This window comes from Pseudorca crassidens, chromosome 2 (genome assembly GCF_039906515.1).
Source record: "Pseudorca crassidens isolate mPseCra1 chromosome 2, mPseCra1.hap1, whole genome shotgun sequence".
NCBI classification, from domain to species: domain Eukaryota; kingdom Metazoa; phylum Chordata; class Mammalia; order Artiodactyla; family Delphinidae; genus Pseudorca; species Pseudorca crassidens.
In genome coordinates, this window is record NC_090297.1 from 9,917,907 (window position 1) to 9,940,841 (window position 22,935).

Consider the following 22,935-nt stretch of genomic DNA (forward strand, 5'->3'; position numbering starts at 1 on the left):
GAATCAAGGAACGTGCCTTTGACTCCAATACCCCTCCTTCGTTCTTTCTCTTCCCTGAATGAATATCTGATTCAATCCATTCCTCTTGAGATAGACAAAGATCCCATCAGGATTAACCTGATGGACAGTCTGGAATCTAATCAGGTATGCTTTCTGATTGGAAGTTAGTAGTTGGAAAGAAGGAAGTTGTGATTAGAAAGGTATATAAAATCTTCCTGTACCAAAGAAGAGATGCAGAATCCAGTCACCTCCTGGATTTTCCGAGGAGTCTGAGGTCCTAGCACCACCTCGTCAATATCATCAGAGCTGGTCAGTTACATACCTCAGCTAAGGACACCCTCATCTTACCCATGATCTCTGTGTCTTGAATGGTGGCATGTAGCTTGGTATGGAAGGTTTCTTATTTCTTTTCAGATAAACTGATTTAAGATTTTGGTTTTACCTCTAAGTGTAAATTTGCCTTAATCCCAAATACTTTGATTTGTGCGTTGGTTTATATTATTTCTAAATGTCTTAACCAAACAGATATTCTTTTTAATGAAAAATATCTCTTTGGAATTTTATTTCTTGGCGTTTAAAATATTTACTTTGTGCAAATAGCATTCATTTCAGGGGCATCTCCTTCATCTTTCTCAGCCAAGTTAACTGTGGGAATTGAGGATGGAGGTTGTTCTGGACCACATGATGCTCCTATTCCCATAGTTTTGGGGCCCTAAGTGATGGTCTGAAAGTTTTCCCCCAAGAAAGATAAGGGACATTGTTAAGGTTCATGGTACACACTTACCACTGGGACATGAATTAAGCAAAGCAGTGGGTGGAAATGGATGGACTAGTGGTTGCCTTTCCTTCTCCTTGGTACTTGTGAGATACTTGTTCTGCTGCTAGTAGGGAAAGAGTTATGGCTTTGTGCCCGCTGAACCTAGAGTGGAATTGGGGAAAATTGAGGCACTTCTACCACTGTGCTAAGTCCCTCTGAAGGGTGGGGACACAATGGAGGCTTGCTCATGCTTGGCATGAAAAGGATGTCTTGTCCACAGGTTTCCTTTTGGAAAAGATCAGCATGAGTATCTGGAATCCACCCAGACTCCTGGACCTGGTGGGAATGAGCCTGCTGAGGGATGAGACCTTGGCCTTTGCTGCTCTGAAGGATCTACCAACAGAGTTCTTCCCATCACTGTTCATGGAGGCCTTCCATGGGAGACACAGTGAGACCCTGAAGGCCATGGTGCAAGCCTGGCCCTTTGTCCGTCTACCTCTGGGAGGCCTGATGGAGATGCCTCATGTGGGGACCTTACAAGCAGTGTTGGATGGGCTTGATGTCCTGCTTGCCCAGAAGGATTGCCCCAGGTGAGTCTGCCAGGTAGGCTGGTAGGGTCCTAGACATTGTTGAAGAGACAGCTGGTGTCGTAAGAGTAGGTAGCCAAGGGATGGACCAGAGGCTTCTGATGATGCCAAGGAAGAAGCTCAGAGGCCTTGGCCATTGCTGAGCTCACTTTGGGAAATGCCTTCTGGAAGTGTGGGAGTGCCTAAGATGCAGGAGAGTCTGAAAGAACATGCCCCCACAGCCTTCTAGTGATGATTAAAGGTACTAGAAGTAGAAAACCAGAAAGAATGGAAGTGGGAAAGGAGATGGAGGAAAGAAAGGCAGAGAGGGAAGAAGAGGACAAGGCAGCAGGTGACGTCAGGAACATGAAGTAAAAGCACACGTGGGAAGTGAGTGTTGCCTAAATTCTGAGACTGTGGTTTCATTCAGTGTGGATCTTAAACCATCGCTGCCAATCTGCTGTTTCCCCCACAGGAGGTGCAAACTGCGGGTGCTGGATTTAAGGAATACTGGCCAGGACTTCTGGAGCATGTGGTCTGGATCCAATGTCCGTGTGTCCTCGAGCTCATCAATGGCACCAGTGGCTGAGGACAGGTCAAGGACAGAGCAGCCCTTGGCTCCCTTGGAGGTGTTTATAGAACTTTGCCTCAGTGAAGGGACCATGGATGAATTCTTTATCTACCTCATGCAGTGGGTGGAGAAGAGAAAAGTTTCCATACACCTGTGCTGTAAGAAGCTGAAAATTGTTACAATGTCCATGGAAAATATTATGAAGGTCCTGAGTATGGTGCAACTGGACTGTATCCAGGAGGTGCAAGTGAATTGCACCTGGCATCTCTCCACCCTGGCTGTGTTTGCTCCTCTCCTGGGCCAGATGAATAAAGTGCAGAGACTCCTTCTCTCCAACATCCACATGTCTGCACTTGAGGGGCAAGAACAGCAGCACGTTGTCCAAATTACCTCTCAGTTCCTCAGGCTGCACCACCTCCGGGATCTCCGTATGGAATCTCCCTCCTTCCTCCAAGGTCGCCTGGACCAGATGCTCAGGTGAGTGTGCACCACTGACCGAGTAACAGAGAACACAACACTAGAACGTCACGTGCATTGTTTCCTTTGTTGCTCTACCTTGAAGTGTGGCATCACATAACCACACAAATCAAGGTAGAGGGACAAAGTGCGATAGAGGCTCTGGAAAGGGACACCATGTTAGGAAGCTATAGATTGGAGGATTCAGATGTATCAGTGTTTGTGATTTCTTTCTCAGGAAGAGATGTCTTTGTTCAGGTGACTTAAAAAAAAAAAAACAGGTAAGAGGGCACTGAAGAGGGGAAAGAAACTCAGACCTGAGTGTTTCTAGAGGAACTCTGCGCTCAGCCGTTTTGTGCCCACAGTGAGCCTGTCTCAAATTCCCCATCTGTAAAATGTTGCTTGTGCTCCAGATTAGGTAATTAATATACGGGAAATGCATGATTCTGGTGGTAAGGAATGGGGAGCCAAAAGCAAAATAAAAAGTGGTAGGTGGTTTGCAGATGATGCAGGGATGTAACTGAGCCCCTGCAGACTGGAGACCCCAGGTGATGATGTGGAATCTTGTCCAGGTTGGTTCTCTGTGCATGTCTCCCTCCAGCCTCATCTGGCCCAGAGATCTGGGCACCTGGGGCTCAATTAGTGAGCTAAAGGCACCCTGATGTGAGAGTATTTTTTGTTTGTTTCAACTCTAAATATGAAAATTCAGTGATGCCCACTCTTGATTGAGGCTCTGTGCTAGGCTCTCCTCTGAGCATGTTCTAGTGAATTCCACTCTTTTCGTTCATCCGCAAAAGGAAGTGCAGTATGTTGTACCCTGCTTGACTGATGAGGAGAGAGAGCTTTCAAGATTCTGTGTACTTATCTCAGCCAAACAAAGAAGATGACAGGAGTCAGGCTAACATGAGATTGGGCCTTCTGGGTATTGATTGTTATCAGATGGTCAAAATGACCTTGGCCTTGGGTAAAACACTTATCTCCCACCTTGAGGTCACGTTCCATCCCAGTTTCCAAGACCTAATTCCTCAGTTTCTCTCCCAGGTGCCTGAAGACTCCCTTGGAGAACCTCGCAATAACTCACTGTCTGATTACAGAATCAGACTTGAAACATCTGTCCCAGTGCCTGAACATCAGTCAGCTAAAGGGCCTGGATCTGAGTGGTGTCCCACTGACTGACTTTAGTCCTGAGCTCCTCCAAGTTCTGCTGGAGAAAGTTGCAGCCACGCTCCAGGAACTGGACTTAAATCTGTGTGGAATCATGGACTGTCAACTTGAGGCCATCCTGCCTGCCCTGAGCCGCTGCTCCCAGCTCAGGACCTTCAGCATTTGTGGGAACCTCCTCTCCATGGCCATCATGGAGAATCTGCTGCGTCATACTGATGGACTACCCAGTTTAATCCTAGAGCTGTATCCTGCCCCAAAGGAGAGTTACAGCTCTCAGAGAATTCTACACCTGGGGCGACTTGCCCAGCTTCAGGCTGAGCTGACTGAGATTATGAGGAACTTAGGAAGGCCCAGGACCATCTGGATTAGCTCTAGCCCCTGTCCTCGCTGGGGCAATGAGATATTCTGTCATGAGAAGACCATTATATACTGCTGTTTTGTCCCTCCCTAGTTGGTTGCCTCTATGAAAAACTTTCTTCTGGGCCCTGGAAACTGAAACCTAGGAAATAGGTGCATTGTGAAGAGAACACAGACCTATGGTTTCAGGCATCTGCTCAACGTGAATGTGAAAAGGAAAGGTGACCCAGCAGGGGTACAAGATTGAAGGGGACTTAGGTTGTTTCCATCTCTGGGCTATTGTAAATAGAGCTGCAATGAACCTTTTGGTACATGACTCTTTTTGAATTTTGGTTTTCTCAGGGTATATGCCCAGTAGTGGGATTGCTGGGTCATATGGTAGTTCTATTTGTAGTGCCCATCATCAGATGAATGGATAAAGAAGATGTGGCACATATATACAATGGAATATTACTCAGCCATAAAAAGAAATGAAATTGAGCTATTTGTAATGAGGTGGATAGACCTAGAGTCTGCCATACAAAGTGAAGTAAGTCAGAAAGAGAAAGACAAATACCATATGCTAACACATATATATGGAATTTAAGAAAAAGAAAATGTCATGAAGAACCTAGGGGTAAGACAGGAATAAAGACACAGACCTACTGGAGAACGGACTTGATGATATGGGGAGGGGGAAGGGTGAGCTGTGACAGGGCGAGAGAGAGGCATGGACATATATACACTAACAAACGTAAGGTAGATAGCTAGTGGGAAGCAGCCGCATGGCACAAGGATATCAGCTTGGTGCTCTGTGACCGCCTGGAGGGGTGGGATAGAGAGGGTGGGAGGGAGGGAGACGCAAGAGGGAAGAGATATGGGAACATATGTATATGTATAACTGATTCACTTTGTTATAAAGCAGAAACTAACACACCATTGTAAAGCAATTATACCCCAATAAAGATGTTAAAAGAAAAAAATATATATAATTGTCTCAAAGTGAAAAAAAAAAAAGTTTGAAGGGGAAAAGTTGACTCAAGGAGTTGATGGGAAATTCAGGGTGTTGGTGCGCCAGGGATGGAGTGGATATAGGGATGGAGGAACATGAATCAAAAGCCTCGGTTGCCTTGCAAAAGGAAGATAATGATACAAACCCAGCTCATTAGACATTTGTAAGTTCCGATGAGAGAATGCACTTGAGGGCTTGGCCCTGGAGTTAGCATACACTAAGAGATAACTAAATGAGTCTTTCCCTTCTTTTTCTCTCCTAGTGGAAACCTCAGTACCTACATTCCTCTAGCTTACCCTCTATTCCTTACAACAGGGTGGAGAGCAAACCCAGGGCCTGAAATGGGTCTCACCTTTCACATGTGGACACCAATGAATCATGGTTCACTCAAGCTGCTCTCTCAGCCAGTGCAGGGAGGAGGAAGTGAGGATATAGGAGAGATTGGATTCATCTCTAGTGATAGACATTCTGAGCCTCAGGTTTCCTAGGCCACCAGCTGGTAGATCAGACAGGAGGATATAAATCGGTTTTGTAAGCAGGACTGTATACGTCAGTACTTTTTAAAAATTTTGCTGTCCTGTTAATACTAGTTGAGTTTAAATATTTATACATTTATATGAATATTAAATACATGAAATTTCTTTGAAAATTATAGAGGTAATTTAGTACTTGTAAAGAATGCATGTGGATTTTTTAAAAAATGATAAACTTCCTTTGGCGTCTCAAGACAACTAAGACATGAAAACTGATTTTAGAGACCAATGAATGAGATTTTTTCTCCTTTAAAAATATTTACAATAATAAAATTTTAGAGCTAGGATTACAATTATATTTTTTAAAGTAGACTTTATTTTTTAGAGCAGTTTTAGATTCACAGTGAAATTGAGCAGAAAGTACAGAGAGTTCCCATTTGTCTCTTGCCCCCACGTGTACAGCCTCCCTGGATATCCAAATCTCCCACCAGAAGAGTACATTTGTTATAATTCATGAATCTACACTGAGACATCCTTATCAACCAAACTTCATCGTTTACACCAAGGTCCACTCTTAGGGTTGTACGTTCTATGGGTTTTGACAAATGTATAGTTGCATGTATCTACTAGTGCAGTATCATATGGAGTATTTTCACTGTCCTAACTTATAAGAACCTGCTGTATAGCACAGGGAACTCTACTCAATACTCTGCAATGGCCTGTATGGGAAACAAATGTAAAAAAAAAAAAAGAGGGAGAGTGGATATATGTATATGTATAACTGATTCACTTTGCTGTACACCTGAAACTAACACAACATCGTAAATCAACTATACTCCAATAAACTTTTTTTTTTAAAAATCCTCTTTGCTTTTCCTATTTATCTTTTCCACCCCCCAGTCCCTGGCCACCACTGATATTTTTGCTTTCCCCAGAGCTTTGCCTTTTCCAAATTGTCATATAGAGTTACAGATGTAGGAAACATTGTTATGGCTTCCAGGGTGGAAAGGTGGGGGAGGGATAAATTGGGAGATTAGGATTGACATATGCACACTACTATATATAAAATAGATAACTAGTAAGAACCCACTTTATAGCACAGGGAAGTCTACTCAATACTTTATAATGACCTATATGGGAAAAGAATCTAAAAAAGACTGTATATATGTATATGTAGAACTGATTCACTTTGCTGTACAGCAGAAAGTAACACAACGTTGTAAATCATGTATGCTCCAATAAAAATTTTTAGAAAAGAAAAAATGTCATATTTCTGGAATCATACAGTATGTAGCCTTTTCAGATTGACTTCTTTCACTTATTAAGTTTCCTCCATGTCTTTTCATGTTTTGATCCCATTCTTTGTCTGAATACACCACAGTTTATTTGCTCACTCATATACTGAAGGACAGCTTTCTTGCTTCTTTGGTTTGCTGCTAAAATCATCTATGTGCATGTTTGGTTTGGACATACGTTTTCAACTCATTTGGATAGACACCAAGGAACGAGGCTGCTGGATCGTACGAAAAGGGTACGTACTACAATTTTTTCTGTTGACAAACTTACCTGTTAGGCAATGATGAAATAAAACTTATATTTTAAGGCAGGACAAGAAAAACATTAAACATAAAAGTCTCTCTCTGTGTGTGTTTGGGCCTCCTGCCTACCTAATATGCAATGAGCTCCTCAAAGATGGGAGTGCCTGCTCAAGATTAAAGATCAATTTTTTTTCTTCTGATGCCAGCAATGTAACTTCTTAAAAGAACAGTGTTCTTTCCCAGCTCTGTAGGGGTTCATGGTGACTTGCTGCTCACCTTGTACGTGCTTACCTGGACTATGTATCCTTGGTGAACTTTATGTAAAACATCAGGATGTCATTTTGATGAGTGATCCTTTGACTCAAAAATGTACATGACTGTGCCTTTGACTTCTAACACATGGAACAGTTCCCAGAGCTTTTTGAGAATCTGCTTCCTGGGTTATAATCCTCAGTTTGGTTCAAATAAAATTCCCTTTTTTTTCTTCTTAACTTGAGAGTTAATTGAATTTTCATCAACAACATTAATAGTCTCATGAAGTACAGAGACTGCGTCTCTATCACCCTGTGGTCCTGCAGCTGAACAAGAAGCCTGGTGTGGCAGTAAATGCTTATAACTGTGGGTGCATGGACATATTTAACAACGGTTTATAGCCAAACGTTATTTTGCACTGAAATGCACATTTGGGGAAAGTCAACACTAACTGTCTACCAATAACAAATAAATTGGATACGGAAGAAATAGCACTTGTGGTCAATGCATTTGTACATATAAGTTGTACTTGGAAGTGTAACTGAGCAGAACCCTATGGGCCCTTCCCAGGACAGACACCCCCTCATGTCCTGCAGCTGCCTCTTGTTTGTAGAAAACCTTTATCCTCCTAGGCCTATCCTGAGTTCCAAAGAATACACAGAAAATATGATAAAATGTAGAAAGAAAGGAAAATAATCAAGCAGGACAAAATAATAATAGCTTAGCCATTAAACAAATTCAAAGACCTATAGTTCCTCCTCAAGGGCTATAGGTAACATTCTGAGCCATATCCTTGAGCTACTTTGAAAACACTGAATGAAGTGAACTCCAGGCTGCTACAAGCACATAGAGACCAGAGGGGTTGGAAGCAGAAGCTTGATGATATTTATTCCCGATTACCTCATCACCAACAACCAGAAGAATGTCCATGAGCTGATCACACACCCTACAACACTCTCTCTCACCCTGTCTTTAAAAATCTTTTCCTGAAAGTCATCAGGGAATTAGGGTCTTTTGAGCAACAGTTGCCCCCGTTCTTTGCTTGGCGCCTGCAATAAATGCTACACTTTCCTTCATCGCTCTCAGTAGCAGTAGATTGGCTTCACTGCAACAGATCAGTGGACCCGAGTCTGGCTCAGTAACAAAAGAAACCTTCATTTGTTTCCCATACTTTTGTTGGTTTTGCCCAAGTAAGACAGGACTATACTCTCAATGTAAAACATCCCAACAATACAGAGAGAAGAAACATCTCCCCTGAACTTCCTCTTCATCCCAGGCCCCTCTCCAGAGAGTTCAGTTTAGTGTACTTTCCAGACTTCTCTCTGACTCTCTGTACATTTATTTTTGCATGTGATGACATCTGGTTCAGCTTCCCTTATAGAAACGGTGTCTTAGTGATTCAGATCATCTTGCTTTTTTACGTTTAAGGGTGGGTCTTAAGGATCAGTCTTCATTCATATCAGTGGGCATATAGTAGTCCATAAAATGAATGGCCCACATTTTAACAGTGTGCCTCCTTATGTAAATTTAGGTTGCTCCAATGTTTTGCTGTTCTTGCCAACCATAGAGTAATAAAAATCCTTGTACTCCCCAAAGCTTCTCTTTGGTTTCTCAACGCTTTCTCCCTGTATATAGCCCTGTTGTTCCTGAATTATCCATTTCATCCTCTTAGAAGATAATTTTCCTCAACTTATGTCAAGCTCACCACTATATTCTATTTTTTTAATTAGCCAAAAGGGGGAAAAGAAAAGGTCACTGGATTTCAAATCATCCTCCAGTGCTTCTATCAGTAGGCTGAGCTGCTTTACTTTTTTTTTTTTTTAATTGAGGTATAGTTGAAGTAAAATGTTATATAAGTTTCAGGTGTACAACATACTAAATCACAATTTTTAAAGTTTATACTACTTTTATAGTTATTATGATAAAATATTGGCTATATTCTCTGTGCTGTACAATATATACTCTTAGCTTGTTTATTTTATACATTGTACTTAGTATCTCTTAATCCCCTAACCCTATCTTACCCCTCTCCCTTCCCTCTCCCTACTGGTAAACACTAGTTTGTTCTCTGTATCTGTGAGTCTGTTTCTCTTTTGTTATATTTACTAGTTTATTTTATTTTTCAGATTCCACATATAAGTGATGTCATACAGTATTTATATTTTCTGTCTGACATTTCATTATACATAATACACTCCACGTCCATCCATGTTGTTGCAAATGTTAAAATTTCTTTCTTTTTTATGACTGAGTAGTATTCCGTTGTGTGTGTGGAATATACCACTTCTTTATCCATTCAACTGTTGATGGACACTTAGGCTGCTTCCATATCTTGGCTTTTTAAATAATGCTGCTGTGCACATTGGGATGCGTGTATCTTTTAGAATTATTGTACTTGGGGTTTTTAGGTATATACCCAGTAGTGAAATTGCTGAGTCATATGATAGTTATATTTTTAGTTTTTAGAGAAACCTCTGTCCTGTTTTCCACAGTGGCTGCACCAATTCACATTCCCACCTACAGTGTATGAGGGTTCCCTTTTCTCCATCCCTGGCCGACATTTGTGATCTGTGTTTTTTTTGATGATCGTCCTTCCGACAGGTGTGAAATGATATCTCATTGTGTTTTTTATTTGCATTTCCCTGATGATTAACAACACTGAACATCTTTCAATGTAACTGTTGACCATCTGTATGTCTTCTTTGGAAAAATGTCTATTCAAGTCTTCTGCCCATTTTTTTTTTTTTGCTGTTGAGTTGTATCAGCTGTTTATATGTTATTTTGGATATTATCTCCTTATTGGTCATATCATTGGCAAATATTTTCTCCCATTCAGCAGGTTGTCTTTTTATTTTGTCCATGGTTTCCTTTGCTGTGCAAAAGCTTTTAAGTTTAATTAGGGAACATTTGTTTATTTTTGCTCTTGTTTCCTTTGTTTTAGGAGACATATCAAAAAAAAAAAATTGCTATGATTTGTGTCAAAGACTGTTCCACCTAAGTTTTCTTCTGGGAGTTTTATGGTCTGGGGCCTTACATTTAGGTCTTTAATCCATTTTTTGTTTATTTTTGTGTATGGTGTTATAAAATGTTCTAATTTCATTCTTTTACATGTAGGTGTCCAACTTTACCAGCACCAATTATTGAAGAGATTGTCTTTTCTCCATTGTATATTCTTGCCTCCTTTTTCATAGATCAATTGACCATAAGTGTGTAGGGGTTTTTTCTGTGCTCTCTATTCTGTTCCATATTTTTATGTTTCTGGGTTTGTTTGTTTGTTTTGCCAGTACCATACTGTTTTGATTAGTGTATCTGTGCAATGTAGTCTAAAGCAGCAGCATGATACCTCCAACTCTGTTCTTCTTTCTCAAGATTGTTTTGGCTATTTTTGGTCTTTTTCTGTTTCTGTACAAATTTTAAAATAATTTTAGTTCTATGAAAAATGCTGTTGTTATTTTGAACGGGGTTGCACTGAATTCCTAGATTGCCTTGGGAAGTATGGTCATTTTAACAATATTGATTCTTCTAATCCATGAACATTGTATATCTTTACATCTGTTTGTGTTAGTTTCTGGCTGGATACCCAAGATCTTCTGGACAACTGGGCAAGGGGTGAAGCCCAGAGGTAGCCAGATGAAAGAGGATAGGACACTGGACTAGGGACAGGCCTTGGAAGAGCAAAAGCTTAGAAGAAGACCAAGAGTGTTACTGAGTGAGGACCGTCTAATTCAGTCCCCTCTGGAATGGTGTCAGATTGCTGGGGTTATGGAAATAGAGCTGGAACTGGAGAGCAGTTGACCTCAAGGTGGACCTAAAGCTCTTCTCCAGAACCTTCCATCAGAGCAGCATTTATGTCTATGCAGGAGAGCACACTGGGCTGTGTCTGGGTTAGTTGTCAAACACAACCTGGGTCCTGGGCTCTAAGTCACCTTCTTCCTGCAGGTTCTTCTCTTCAATGGACAGAGGCTGGTATGAGGGGCTCCTGAAAAAAGAGGTATCATCAGAATACTACACAGGGGGTCAATGATGCTAACAGGAATGGAGGATGGGAGTTTGGGGCTGACTCATCAACAATGTTGCAGCATCCCATCACTCCTCACGTGTCCACTTTTCCAAAGTCTGAAGAACTGTGTCCTGAGAACATGGATGAGAAGTGTTCTGAGGTGGCCTCAATGACTGTGCACAGTGAGATCTAGGAGTGCTGAGGATGAAATTTCAGTTATAGAGACGAGGATTTGTGCTTCTATTAATAAGTTCAGGGGGCATAATTTACTTCCCAAGACCAGTGACTTTTTGTTGAATTGCTGTTTTGGTGGTGATCCAGGAGGGAATGTGTGTCCCAAGAGTAATCCACAATAATAAAATTGCAGTGCAGGTGACTAGTTCAGGCACCACCAGGCTAGGTGTGTGGTCTGGGTCAGAGCCAAGGGATTGGAACAGAGTCTCTTGGGTCCCTCCATGGAGAGGCCTCCAGGGGGAGTTACCCTCTTACCCCAGACCACAAGTTTCTGCCTGGTTTGCCTTATCCTACACAAAACACGTTTCAAGTTCACCTGCATCCCATATTTCTCTACATTCTGCCTATTTGCAGGGGACTGCATGTTTCTGACCTCACAATTCATACTAAATATCATTCTGGCAAAGAAGACATGCAGATGGCCAACAGGTACTTGAAAAAATGCTCAGCATCACTAATCAGGGAAATGCATATCAAAACTACAATGAAATATCACCTCACAAAATTTAGAATGGCTGTTATCAAGAAGACAAGAGATAACGAGTGACGTGAGGGTGTGGAGAAAAGGGAACCCTCCTGCACTGTTGTTGGGGATGTAGTTTGGTGCAGCCAGTATGGAAAACAGCATAGATGTGAATTTTAAATAAAAAATAGAACTACCATTTGATCCAGCAATTCCACTTCTGGGAAGGAAATGAAGTCACTGTCTCAAAAAGATATCTCCACCCCCATGTTCACTGAAGCATTATTCACAGTAGCAAGATATGGAAACAATCTAAGTACTTGTCAAGGGATGATGAAGAAAATGTGAATAATATACAATATATATTATTCTGGTTGGTCAGATACACCACACTAATACTGGTAAGAATGTTTCCCTCCTGCTGTTCCAGCCACTTGCTGACTAGAGCCCTTTCTCCTTCAAAGGAGCCAACCTTCACAGGGAGACAACCTGGTGAGGTGCCTTATGTGGATAAAAGGCACGTAAATTTAGACCCTGCTCCCTCCATTTTCTTGCATATGACCTTGAACCAGTCAAGGGCGACCCTCTCTCCATGGTCTCTGTTCCTCTCAGGCTCACACCCCTCTTCTCCCAGAGATTCAGAAAGGAGGAAAGCACCTGAAGAAAAGATGAAGAAGCCCTGGAGGAAGTGACACAGGCTGGAAATTTCAGACTAACGAAACTCTCCGGGAATTTCATGACGTCAGAAGGATGAAGGATCAAATGTTGGGGGCTGATACAAACTTAGAAAGGAGGATGACAATTTACAAAGCATAGAAACGGTGTTGGCTCCCCGTTGACAATTATGCCATGGGAAGAAGGCAGTCCCTGCTCTTACTACTCTTGATAAGTTTATTACAAAGAAATACAGCACTTTAATTCTCAAAGTTTTAAAATCTAGTGTACTAAATAAATATTCCTTTTACTGTTTTTACATTTACATATATATTTATAACTACATCAAGTGAGTCCTTAACTTTTCTAAAGGTTATGTAATAATCATCATTTTTACTATTGATTATTAAGATTGTGCTGTAGCTTCAGTTTGCATGTTTATTTTTATTGGGGAGGAAAAATGTTTTCTGTAACCTTCAATGTTCTTCAGCTGGTCTAATAATCAAGTTAATCAGAGAAAAACAGAACAAAATTAATTACAAACCTACAGGAGTCAGACAAGTGCAGTGAAACCCAAGGAGAAGCCAAACAATTGAGGCTCATGTGTGATCTCAGGACACGGGATGGGAGAGAATGCCAGGTCTTCAACGGGGAAGAATGTGATTCACAGAAGAGCTAGTAATTTGTTTGGTAATTAGATGTTTGTCCTGCCGTACAGATACACCACTCAGATAAAGTTATGTCTTGATAATAGCTCTCTCTCTGGCCCAGGCCCCCTTTCTAAATTCTTTTAGGTAGTTCAGAGAGAGGGAAAAGGTTTGCTTTGTTTCAGTCTGCTGTGTCTTGATTGCCTACAGCTCAGAACAGTAAGTATACCAGTGTTGCACATTGGGAAGGGCTCTTTTTTAGTCCCTTTACCTTCCTGCACTACTGTGGTCTAGGTACACATCTGCCTGTATTAAATTCATGTTTCAGCTTATGTGTTTTTTGTCTGTCTCAATAGAATGTAAAGTCTGTACATATGAGATAACATGGTAGTGGGACATATCACATTAATTGGATGTTTCCCTGATACCCAGAATAGCAGTTGGTACACTGTAGATACTCAGTAAACACATTTTAATTGAATGATAAGTGACAAATACAATTGTAGATAGTTAAAGTGTGCAATGTGGTGATGTGATATACGTATACACTGTGAAATGATTACCAAGGTCAAGATAATTAAGACATCCACAACCTCATAGTCAACTCTTTGTGTGTGTGTGTGGTGAGAATGCCTATAAGATCTACTCTCAGCAAATTTTAAATATAAAATATTATATTATTAACTATGGTCACTGTGAGTGTACTAGATCCTTGAAGAGACGTCTGAACACCCATGTTCACTGCAGCGTTATTCACAATAGCCACAGTATGGAAACAACCTAAAAGTCCTTTGATGGACGAATGAATAAAGGAAAAGTTGTATATGTTCATATTGGTATATTATTCAGCCATAAAAAGGAAATTCTGCCATTTGTGAAAATATGGATAAACTTGGAGGACATTATGCTAAGTGAAGTAAGCCAGAGAGAGAAAGACAAATACTACATCGTATCATTTATATGCAGACTCAAAAAAAGGAAAAGAAAATCAATTTCTCATAAACAGAGAATAAAATGGTGGTTGACAGGGACTGGGCCAGAGGGAATGGAGAGAAATACATCAAAGGGTACAAATTTTCAGTTACAAGAAGAATAAATAATCCTTTTTTTTTTTTTTTTTTTTGCAGTACGCGGGCCTCTCACTGTTGTGGCCTCTCCCGTTGCGGAGCACAGGCTCTGGACGCGCAGGCTCAGCGGCCATGGCTCAAGGGTCCAGCCGCTCCGCGGCATGTGGGATCTTCCCGGACCGGGGCACGAACCCGCGTCCCCTGCATTGGCAGGTGGACTCTCAACCACTGCGCCACCAGGGAAGCCCTAAATAATACTTTTAAATGAATCAAGGAGAAAAGTGAGAGGGCAATACTGGGTAAGAGTATTAGGCTGTGTCACATGTGCTGGAGACAACCCAGTGAACTTGTCCACAGAGCCCTCCCCCCACCCACCGCCACCACCAGAAGCTCCTGCCGGTCGTCAGCCCGGGACTTTAGAAGATTTTCCCACAAGAGGGAGGCCAGTACAGGTCCCTGCGCTCCTCCTTCATTTGTGCTGGACAAGCAATGGGTACTGCTTTGACTTTCATCTCCTATGACCTTCATAAGGATTAAAGTAGGCAATTTGCTGTCATTTGGATGACGGAGACACAGTAACAGACCTCATTATTTCTCATTTTCTCCTGAAAAACACAATTCTCAAAGTCTGGAAGCTGTGATGAGTGAGGAGACAAAACTGCAAAATTTCCAAAGAGCATCCCTCCCTCTGGCATATATGTCAAGGTGAGGATCCTCGCCTTCCCTCCTAACCTGCCCCTGGTATTTGCACCCAGACTGGATGCCCACCGCTCTTTCTCTCTCCAGACTCTTCGCTGGCCAGACACTGTGCCCTTGCGGTGAGTGCGAGAGCAGCCACTGGAGCCTAATGCCAGTCAGGGCAAAGCAATCCAGACCCTGGGAACTCACAGCCCCCAATCCAGGGCCTCAGTGTCCGCAGTGGCCTCAGACACAAGTTCCCCAGACTTGATGGGACACAGTCTTGTGAGAGCCAGAGGACATGGTCTCCTGATAGGCTGCCATTTCTCTACTCCCCCGCTCATTCTGGGCCCTACAGCAGCTCCTCTGGACATTCTCTGCACTCCTCTCTCTTCTTTCCTTCATTCCCTGTGGCCCAATCCCACCTGGAGAGAGTCCCAGACATCCACCCCACCCACCATGTCTCTACAAGCCTGTCCTTTGAGATTAATTGCCTGGACCCAGGGTAATGTTGTCATCAAGTCTTTATTGATGAGGAAGAAAGAGCAACAGCTCCTTGTTTATAGCAAGATATTAGTGGATCTAAAGTGGAACCAGACCCTGTTGAGTACTGGGGGAGCAGGCAAGGGGGGCCAACACAGACAGCTGGACTTTTAAAAAGGCATAGAGAGTGAGACATTTCAGGGCAAGAAGAGATCTGAGTTGGGAGAGAAAAAAAACTTACTGAACCTGAGGAGAACATTGCCAGCCCAAGTGCTGGACCAAGAGAGACACAAAGGGGAGAGCCTCTGCAGGGGACTGGTCCCTAAGGTCTCCCATCAGCTGTCATGTCTAGGAAGACCAGAGGAGTCAGGGTCCTCTTCTGTAACCCAGGATGTGTCGCCCCCCCAGCATTCCTGGGTGCTTTGATGGATCCAGAGATGCAACAGGGGAACTCTATGCATTAGGGTTAGTCAATTTGTCCAAAATAGCACAGAGGAATTAGAAAAGAAGTACTTGATTTTTGCTGATCCCATTGGAAGTGTGTCCCAGCATTGTAACCAGGCTCCAGGTTCCTGGAGAGGTGATGTTGGTGGGCTGCAGAAAGAGAGGGCTGCCAAGTCAGTTCATGCTGGGAGGCGGAACTGGACGCACAGAAATATGCTAACCCCCTGAGCAAAGACCCTGGAGCAATGTTTTAGGATGTCACTTGGGATCGTGTGACTGGAGAAGCGGGAAGGACAACCCCCTGATGGGCTCAGGGAGCTGCTCCGACCTGGGCAGCAAACAAGGTCATGAAACAGGCAATCAGGACAGGGTAGAAATGTCAAATCCAGGCTTCTCACCAGACCCCAAGCGTCCTGCAGGCCCCGAATTGGGTGGGAAGGACGGCACCTCTGTGCACATGTGCTCCCTCCTCCTCGCCGCCCAGTATGTCCCCTGAGCAAACAGGCTCTGTGTGGAGTTGGACAGAGGAGGTCCCCTCTACTCAGGGGGAAGGAAGAGGGCTGGGCTTTTATAATTTCTAGAACATTCCAACACTCTGACCCCTCCTACCTCCTTCGATTTCACAGAAACTGGGAAACATCCCCAGCTTGGAGTCTGCAGTTTACCCCTTCCCACTGACATCATGTGAAGTCTGACAATCAGTCCTTCCTAACACTCAGGGGACCTTCTGAACCCCTCATATGAGGGAATCCACCAATTATTCAGTGGATGGAAGTGGGCAGGTTTCTATCCCAAGCCCAGACCCAGGTCCACCAGGCTAAAAATGGAGAAAGAGCAGTGAACCTTTCATTTCCTGTGAAGGTTAATCGAGGTGGTGGATAAAAAGTGCTGACACCGTTGCTCACCACGTTGTGTTCAATAAACAGAGAGGTTTATGATTATCGTTGTTACTAATCTCACTCTATTGCAGCTTATTAATAAAGGGGTTTGGCGGCCTGGGAGTTAAAATGTCTATTGAGTACAATCCAGTTTAACCTAATTTTATGCACAAGGCATTTATACACATAGCAGGAATGTGGTGAAAGGAATCTTCCGGAAAGATATCAAGGTGGAAAACACTCTTCAAAACTCCTAGCCTTCTTTGGCTGTTTTATAATTGAATTACTTGGACATCGCAGTGAATGGAGGAAAGGAAGGCATGAAGGACTCTTAGGGGTGGAGGGAGGGTCACACTTTCTTTGTATCCTGAAACTGGAAAAAAAAAATCTCCATGTGATGAAGCCCGGGGTGGGAGTCACCCATGAGCATGGCAGATCCTTAAAAACCAAATATAGCTTCTGAACTTTGTAGGGAAAGTTGTTGGTATTTATGAAGAGTGCTTAATATGAGAAGAGCAGAATTTTATTTCTGTGGCTAACGATGTCACTTTGGTCAGACTTTCTGCTGAACTTTCCTAATTTTGAGGAAATAGTAATTATCATAATATACGTGGAAAGGGGCCAATGGGATTATGGTTTGGCTACCAAGCCCCCAGGAAAATGGCTGCGGCTAATTGCCATTGGGGAGCGTCCTCTGTGGGAAGAACCTAAAAGAAAATGTTTACTGGTAGCAGCCACCACGATGAGGACAGGGTTTGGTGCACCTTATCCACGTTCATGTCTCCCCTTGTATCCAAGTTCCCGAACAGCCCACAGTGCCCACCCTCAGTGGCTCTCAGTCTTGGAAATGTCTGACTTCCCAGGGCTCCCAGCCTCTCCCTCTGCTCACATTCTCATATTTAATCTTTTCACGCCAGTTTGCTGTGCTGATCCCATCTTTCTGGGAGGAAACATCTCAAACAAACACTGGTTTCCTTTTTAATTTCTAAACTCCACCCAGAGAAAAGTCTTTTAGTCTCCATTTTCCCAGGAGAAAAGGAATATACCCATACTATACACTGTTGATTCCTTCACAGTGTCCCTTTAGGAATGCCCAGCTCTACACTGCCCAGTCCCCGCCCTTCCTTCTTCTTTTTTTTTTTTTTGGCGGTACGCGGGCCTCCCCCATTGCGGAGCACAGGCTCCGGACGCACAGGCTCAGCGGCCATGGCTCACGGGCCCAGCCGCTCCGCGGCATGTGGGATCTTCCCGGACTGGGGTACAAACCTGCATCCCCTGCATCGGCAGGCGGACTTTTAACCACTGTGCCACCGGGGAAGCCCCGCCCTTCCTTCTTATTGTGATTTTGACCTGACCTGCTTCAGAGAAGCCCTGACTTAAGCCCCCGAGTGCCAAGCATATTCCCCATTGCATTTCCCTTGCTCCCTGAATAGGCTCATGATCTGCTATGTTTCTTATATAACACCTAAGTGACAACTTGATGCAGACAGAAGTTTATGTTGTTTCCTTTGGGAATGACATCACCATATTTTTATAATGTTTTAATTGTTGGACATCTTGATGAGTTTGATCTGCGCAAAGATTCTCCAACAATGATGCTTTCTAGTTTTGTTGTTTCTGTCCAATATCAGGAACCAATAATCTCTTCCCACACCCATGGCTATAACTGACCCTATTAGGAAAACTCAATCCATGTTTGTGCAGTGAATCAAAGACTGAGTCCTTGAATCTCCTACCCCCATTTATTCCCTCCTGAATGAAAATCAGATTCAATCAATTCATCAGGATGTAGGCGAAGATCCACTCATGATTAACCTGATGGACAGTCTGGAATCTAATCAGGCATCGCTTTCTGATTGGTTGTTAGTAGTTGGAAATGGGGACGACATGATTAGAAAGGCCTATAAAAGCCTCGGGCATCAAAGAAGAGATGCAGAAACTTCTTCCTCTGGAGTCACTGTCTGGGTTCTCCACCCGGTCTTGGGACTGAGCACCCTGCCAACCACATCAGAGCTGGTAAGTTATAGACCTCAGTCAAGGACACTCTCCTCTTATGTATGGTCAGCTGGTCTTGAACTGTGCCATGTAGCTCAGGATGGCAGGGAGAGGGGTATCTTCAGTTATTTCTTTTCCGATGAACAAATTTAATGCTTTGGTTTTGCCTCTCAGTGTAGTTTTGATTCACTCTTAACATTTTGATTTGTCCTTTGGTTTATATCATTTTTAATTATCTTAACCAAGAAGATTTTCCTTTTAATGAAAACATCTAACAGTTTAGAATTTTATTTCTTGACGTTTACAATATTTAGTCTGTACACAAAAGAGCATTCATTTTAGGTGTATGTCCTTCATCTTTTCCAGCCCAAGTTAACAGTGGGAATTGTGGATGGAGGCTGTGTTGGGCCACATGATGCTCTTATTCCCATAGTTTTAGGGACCTAAGCGATTTTCTAAAAGTTTTCACCAAAAAGATTAGGGTCAGCCTTCAGGCTTGTGGTACCCACTTCCCAGTGCAATACAATTAAACGAAGTAGTGAATGGAAATGAATGGACAAGTCGTTGGTTTTCTACCTCCTTGGAAGGAGGCTTGCTCTGGTTCCTGTAGAGGCAGCGTTATGGATCTGTGCCCACAGAGACTAGAGTAGAATTCTGCTAACAGAGGCTTTTCCACTACTGTGGGAGCAGTGATTTGGCTATGAGTTTGTTCCTCTGCAGAGTGAGAAGACAGATTAAGGGGTGTTCATGCTTGACTGAGAAAGATGCCTTGTTCCCTGCAAGTTTCCACAGGATTCCTTTTGGAGCAGAGTCAGCATGAGTGTCTGGAACCCACCCAGACTCCTGGGCCTGGCAGCAACGGGTCTGCTGAGGGATGAGACCTCGGTCATCTCCATTGTGGAGTACCTGCCCACTGAGCTCTTCCCACCACTGTTCATTTTGGCCTTCTATGGGAGACACAGTGAGGCCCTGAAGGCCATGGTGCAAGCCTGGCCCTTTGTCCGCCTGCCTCTGGGGGGTCTGATGCAGACGCCTCACCGGGGGACCTTACAAGCAGTGTTGGACGGTATTGATGTCCTAGTTGCCCAGCAGGATCGCCCCAGGTGAGTCTGATCCAGGTATCCTGGTAGAGTCCTAGACATCCAGAGGCAGCTGGTGTCATAAGAGTGGATGGCTGGTTGATGGACTAGAGGCTTCTGATGATGCCAAATGAAGAGGCTCAGAGGCCTTGGCCATTGCTGAGTTCCAGAAATGTAGGAGTACCTAAGATGAAAGGGCACCTGAAGGAACATGTCCCCACATCTTTCTAGTGATGCTTAAGGTACTAGAAGTGGAGAACCAGGAAGGATGGAAGGGGAAACAAGATGGAGGAAGGTGAGGCGGAGAGGGAAGAAGAGGGCAAGGCAGCAGGTGATGTCAGGGATGAGAAGTAAAAGCTCGGGTGGGAAACGAGTGCTGCCTAAATGCTGAGACTGTGGTTTCATTATGTGTGGCTCTTAAGCCATCGCTGACAATCTGCTGTTTCCCCACAGGAGGTGCAAACTGAGGGTGCTGGATTTAAGAAATACCAGCCAGGACTTCTGGAGAATGTGGTCTGGATACAGGGTCCATGGATGTTCAAGCTCACTGATGGCACAAGTGGCTGAGGACAAGTCAAGGGCAGAGCAGTCCTTGGCTCCCGTGGTGGTGTTCATAGAACTTCACCTCAAAGAAAGGACCTTGGATAGATTCCTCACCTACCTCATCAGGTGGGTGGAGGAGAGGAAAGCTTCCATACACCTGTGCTGTAAGAAACTGAAGATACTTTCAATGCCCATGGAAAATATTATGAAGGTCCTGAGTATGGTGCAACTGGACTGCATCCAGGAGGTGCAAGTGAACTGCACCTGGCATCTGTCCACCCTGGCCGTATTTGCTCCTCTCCTGGGCCAGATGAATAAAGTGCAGAGACTCCTTCTCTCGCACATCCACGTCTCTGCACTTGACGAGCAGGAACAGCAGCACGTTGTCCAAATTACCTCTCAGTTCCTCAGGCTGCACCACCTCCGGGATCTCTGCATGGAATCTCCCTCCTTCCTTGAAGGCTGTCTGGATGAGATGCTCAGGTGAGTGTGCACCACTGACCAGGTAATGATGAACACAACACTAGAATGTGAAACACACTGTCCGCTTTGCTGCTCTATCCTGAAGTGTGGTATCACATAACCATACAAATCAAGGTAGGGACCCAAACTGGGATAGGGGCTCTGGAAAGGGACGCCATGCTAGGAAGATATAGACTAGAGGCTAGGATCTAGTGGGTGTGAGTATGTGATTTCTTCGTTAGGAAGAGATATCTTTGTTTAGATGACTTAGGAAAATAGGGGGCCTTAAAGAATGAAAACTCCATCAGGCCTGAACATTTCTAAATGGAAGCTCTGTGCTCATCAGTTTTGTGACCACATTGAGCCTGTCTCAGATTCCCTGTCTGTAAAAGGTTGTTTTTTGCTCCAGATAAGGTACTTAATATATGGAAAATGCGTGATTCTGGAGATGATGGTAATAGAGCAGGAGCCGAAGGGATAATAAAAATTGGAAGATGGTTTGCAGATGATGCAGGAATGTAACTAAGGCCCTGTAGACCGGCAACCCCAGCTGATGTCGTGAGATCTTGCCCACGCTGGTCCACTATGCATGTCACCCAGAAGCCTCACCTGGCCTGAGGTATGGGTGCCTGTGGCCCACGCATGGGCTGAAGGAAGCCTGAGTAGGAAGAGTTTTAGGTATGTCACGTACTATTAAAATTCAGTGATGCCCACTCTTGATGGACACACGGTGTCAGGCTCTCCTCTGAGCATGTTCTAGTGCATTCCATTATCTTCATTCATCCTCAAAAGAAAGTGGAGTATGTTGTTCCCTTTTAGCAGATGAGGAAAGAAGGCTTTCAGGGTTCTGTGGACTTGATCCAGTCACACAAAGAAGGTGAAAGATCTTAGGATAAAATGAGACAGCGCATTCTGGGTATTGATCATTATCAGATGGTGAGACCAAACTTAGCCTTGGGCAGATCACTTGTCTCCCACCTTAAGTTCACTTTCCACCCCAGTTTCTAAGACATAATTGCTCTGTTTCTCCCCAGGTGTCTGACAACCCCCTTGGACAACCTTGCAATAACTCACTGCCTCCTTTCGGATTCAGACTTGAGCCATCTGTCCCAGTGTCCGAACATCAGTCAGCTAAAGGGCCTGGATCTGAGTGGCATCACCCTGACCTACTCTAGTCCTGAGCTCCTCCAGGCTCTGTTGGAGAAAGTTGCAGCCACCCTCCAGGAACTGTATTTAGAGCAATGTGGGATCATGGACTCTCACCTCGAGACCATCCTGCCGCCCCTGAGCCGCTGCTCCCAGCTCATGTTCTTTAGCCTGCGGGGAAACCTCATCTCCATGGCCGTCATGGAGAAGCTGCTGCGACACACCTCCGGGCTGCCCCGTTTAAGTCAAGAGCTGTATCCTGTCCCTCAGGAGAGTTACAGCTCTCAGCGAATCCTCCAACCTGGGAGACTTGCACAGTGTCGGGCTGAACTGTTTGAGATTCTGCGAGTCTTAGGACGTCCCAGGATCATTTGGATTAGTTCCAGCCCCTGTCTGCACTGTGGAGATAACACATTCTCTCATCCCCAGCCCATCGTATACCGCTGAAATACCCCTAACTACTTGGGTGCATCTGTCAAAAGCTTTCTTCTGAGCACTTGGAAATTGAAATCTAGGACATAGTTGAATCGTAAAGGGAAAACAGACCCAGGGTTTCAGATATCTGCTCAATGTAAATGTGAAAAGAAAAAGTGATTAAGGGAGGGTGCAGGATTGCAGAGGGAAAAGTTGACTCTGACAGGTAATAGACCTTTAGGGGACATGTGTCCTATAGAGTCAGAAATATGAATCTAAGTTTCTTTAGGTGGATTCGAGCTTGAGACACATATGTTGGAGCTCTCCCTGGGTGGATTTTGTAAAGAAATGGTCAGAAATAAAGAGACCCTCAGTGTAAACTGACTGCTGCCCTCCATAACGTATTATTCAGCTTTCTCAGTTTATAACTCAGCAAACTCCAGTTACTGATGGAAAAAAAAAAAGAAAGCACTGAGTTGTCTGTTATCTGACACGTTACCATTCAAGCAAGTTCTTTATTCTGTCTGGGGCATCTCTTTCTTCCATCCTTATTTCTGTGGCTGCTCAGTAGGTTAATACACACAAAGGTGAACATACTCAGTGGTCAATGAGCCACTGGAATG

At 43.8% G+C, this 22,935-nt stretch overlaps 2 protein-coding genes across 2 annotated transcripts; both read left to right on the plus strand.

The window, feature by feature from the left end:
* The first annotated feature begins 1,060 nt into the window (after nucleotides 1-1,060).
* On the plus strand, nucleotides 1,061-3,965 carry LOC137220230 (PRAME family member 12-like). Its single transcript, XM_067729987.1, has 3 exons — nucleotides 1,061-1,347; nucleotides 1,799-2,371; nucleotides 3,392-3,965. Exons 1-3 carry the CDS (start codon nucleotides 1,061-1,063, stop codon nucleotides 3,963-3,965), a joined length of 1,434 nt encoding a protein of 477 aa, XP_067586088.1.
* A 14,657-nt stretch (nucleotides 3,966-18,622) lies between these two features.
* Nucleotides 18,623-22,696, plus strand: LOC137209986 (PRAME family member 8-like). The gene is made up of 4 exons (XM_067711545.1): nucleotides 18,623-18,689; nucleotides 19,461-19,771; nucleotides 20,201-20,773; nucleotides 21,787-22,696. The coding sequence occupies exons 2-4, from the start codon at nucleotides 19,485-19,487 to the stop codon at nucleotides 22,343-22,345; spliced, it is 1,419 nt and encodes a 472-aa protein (XP_067567646.1). The 5' UTR covers nucleotides 18,623-18,689; nucleotides 19,461-19,484; the 3' UTR covers nucleotides 22,346-22,696.
* The last annotated feature ends 239 nt before the right edge of the window (nucleotides 22,697-22,935 follow it).

Coding starts and splice junctions, on each gene's coding strand:
- LOC137220230 (XM_067729987.1), top strand. CDS start 1,061: ATGAGTATCTGGAATCCACCCAGACTCCTGGACCTGGTGGGAATGAGC. Junction 1,348..1,798: donor GCCCAGAAGGATTGCCCCAG/GTGAGTCTGCCA, acceptor TTTCCCCCACAG/GAGGTGCAAACTGCGGGTGC. Junction 2,372..3,391: donor CGCCTGGACCAGATGCTCAG/GTGAGTGTGCAC, acceptor TTTCTCTCCCAG/GTGCCTGAAGACTCCCTTGG.
- LOC137209986 (XM_067711545.1), top strand. CDS start 19,485: ATGAGTGTCTGGAACCCACCCAGACTCCTGGGCCTGGCAGCAACGGGT. Junction 19,772..20,200: donor GCCCAGCAGGATCGCCCCAG/GTGAGTCTGATC, acceptor GTTTCCCCACAG/GAGGTGCAAACTGAGGGTGC. Junction 20,774..21,786: donor TGTCTGGATGAGATGCTCAG/GTGAGTGTGCAC, acceptor GTTTCTCCCCAG/GTGTCTGACAACCCCCTTGG.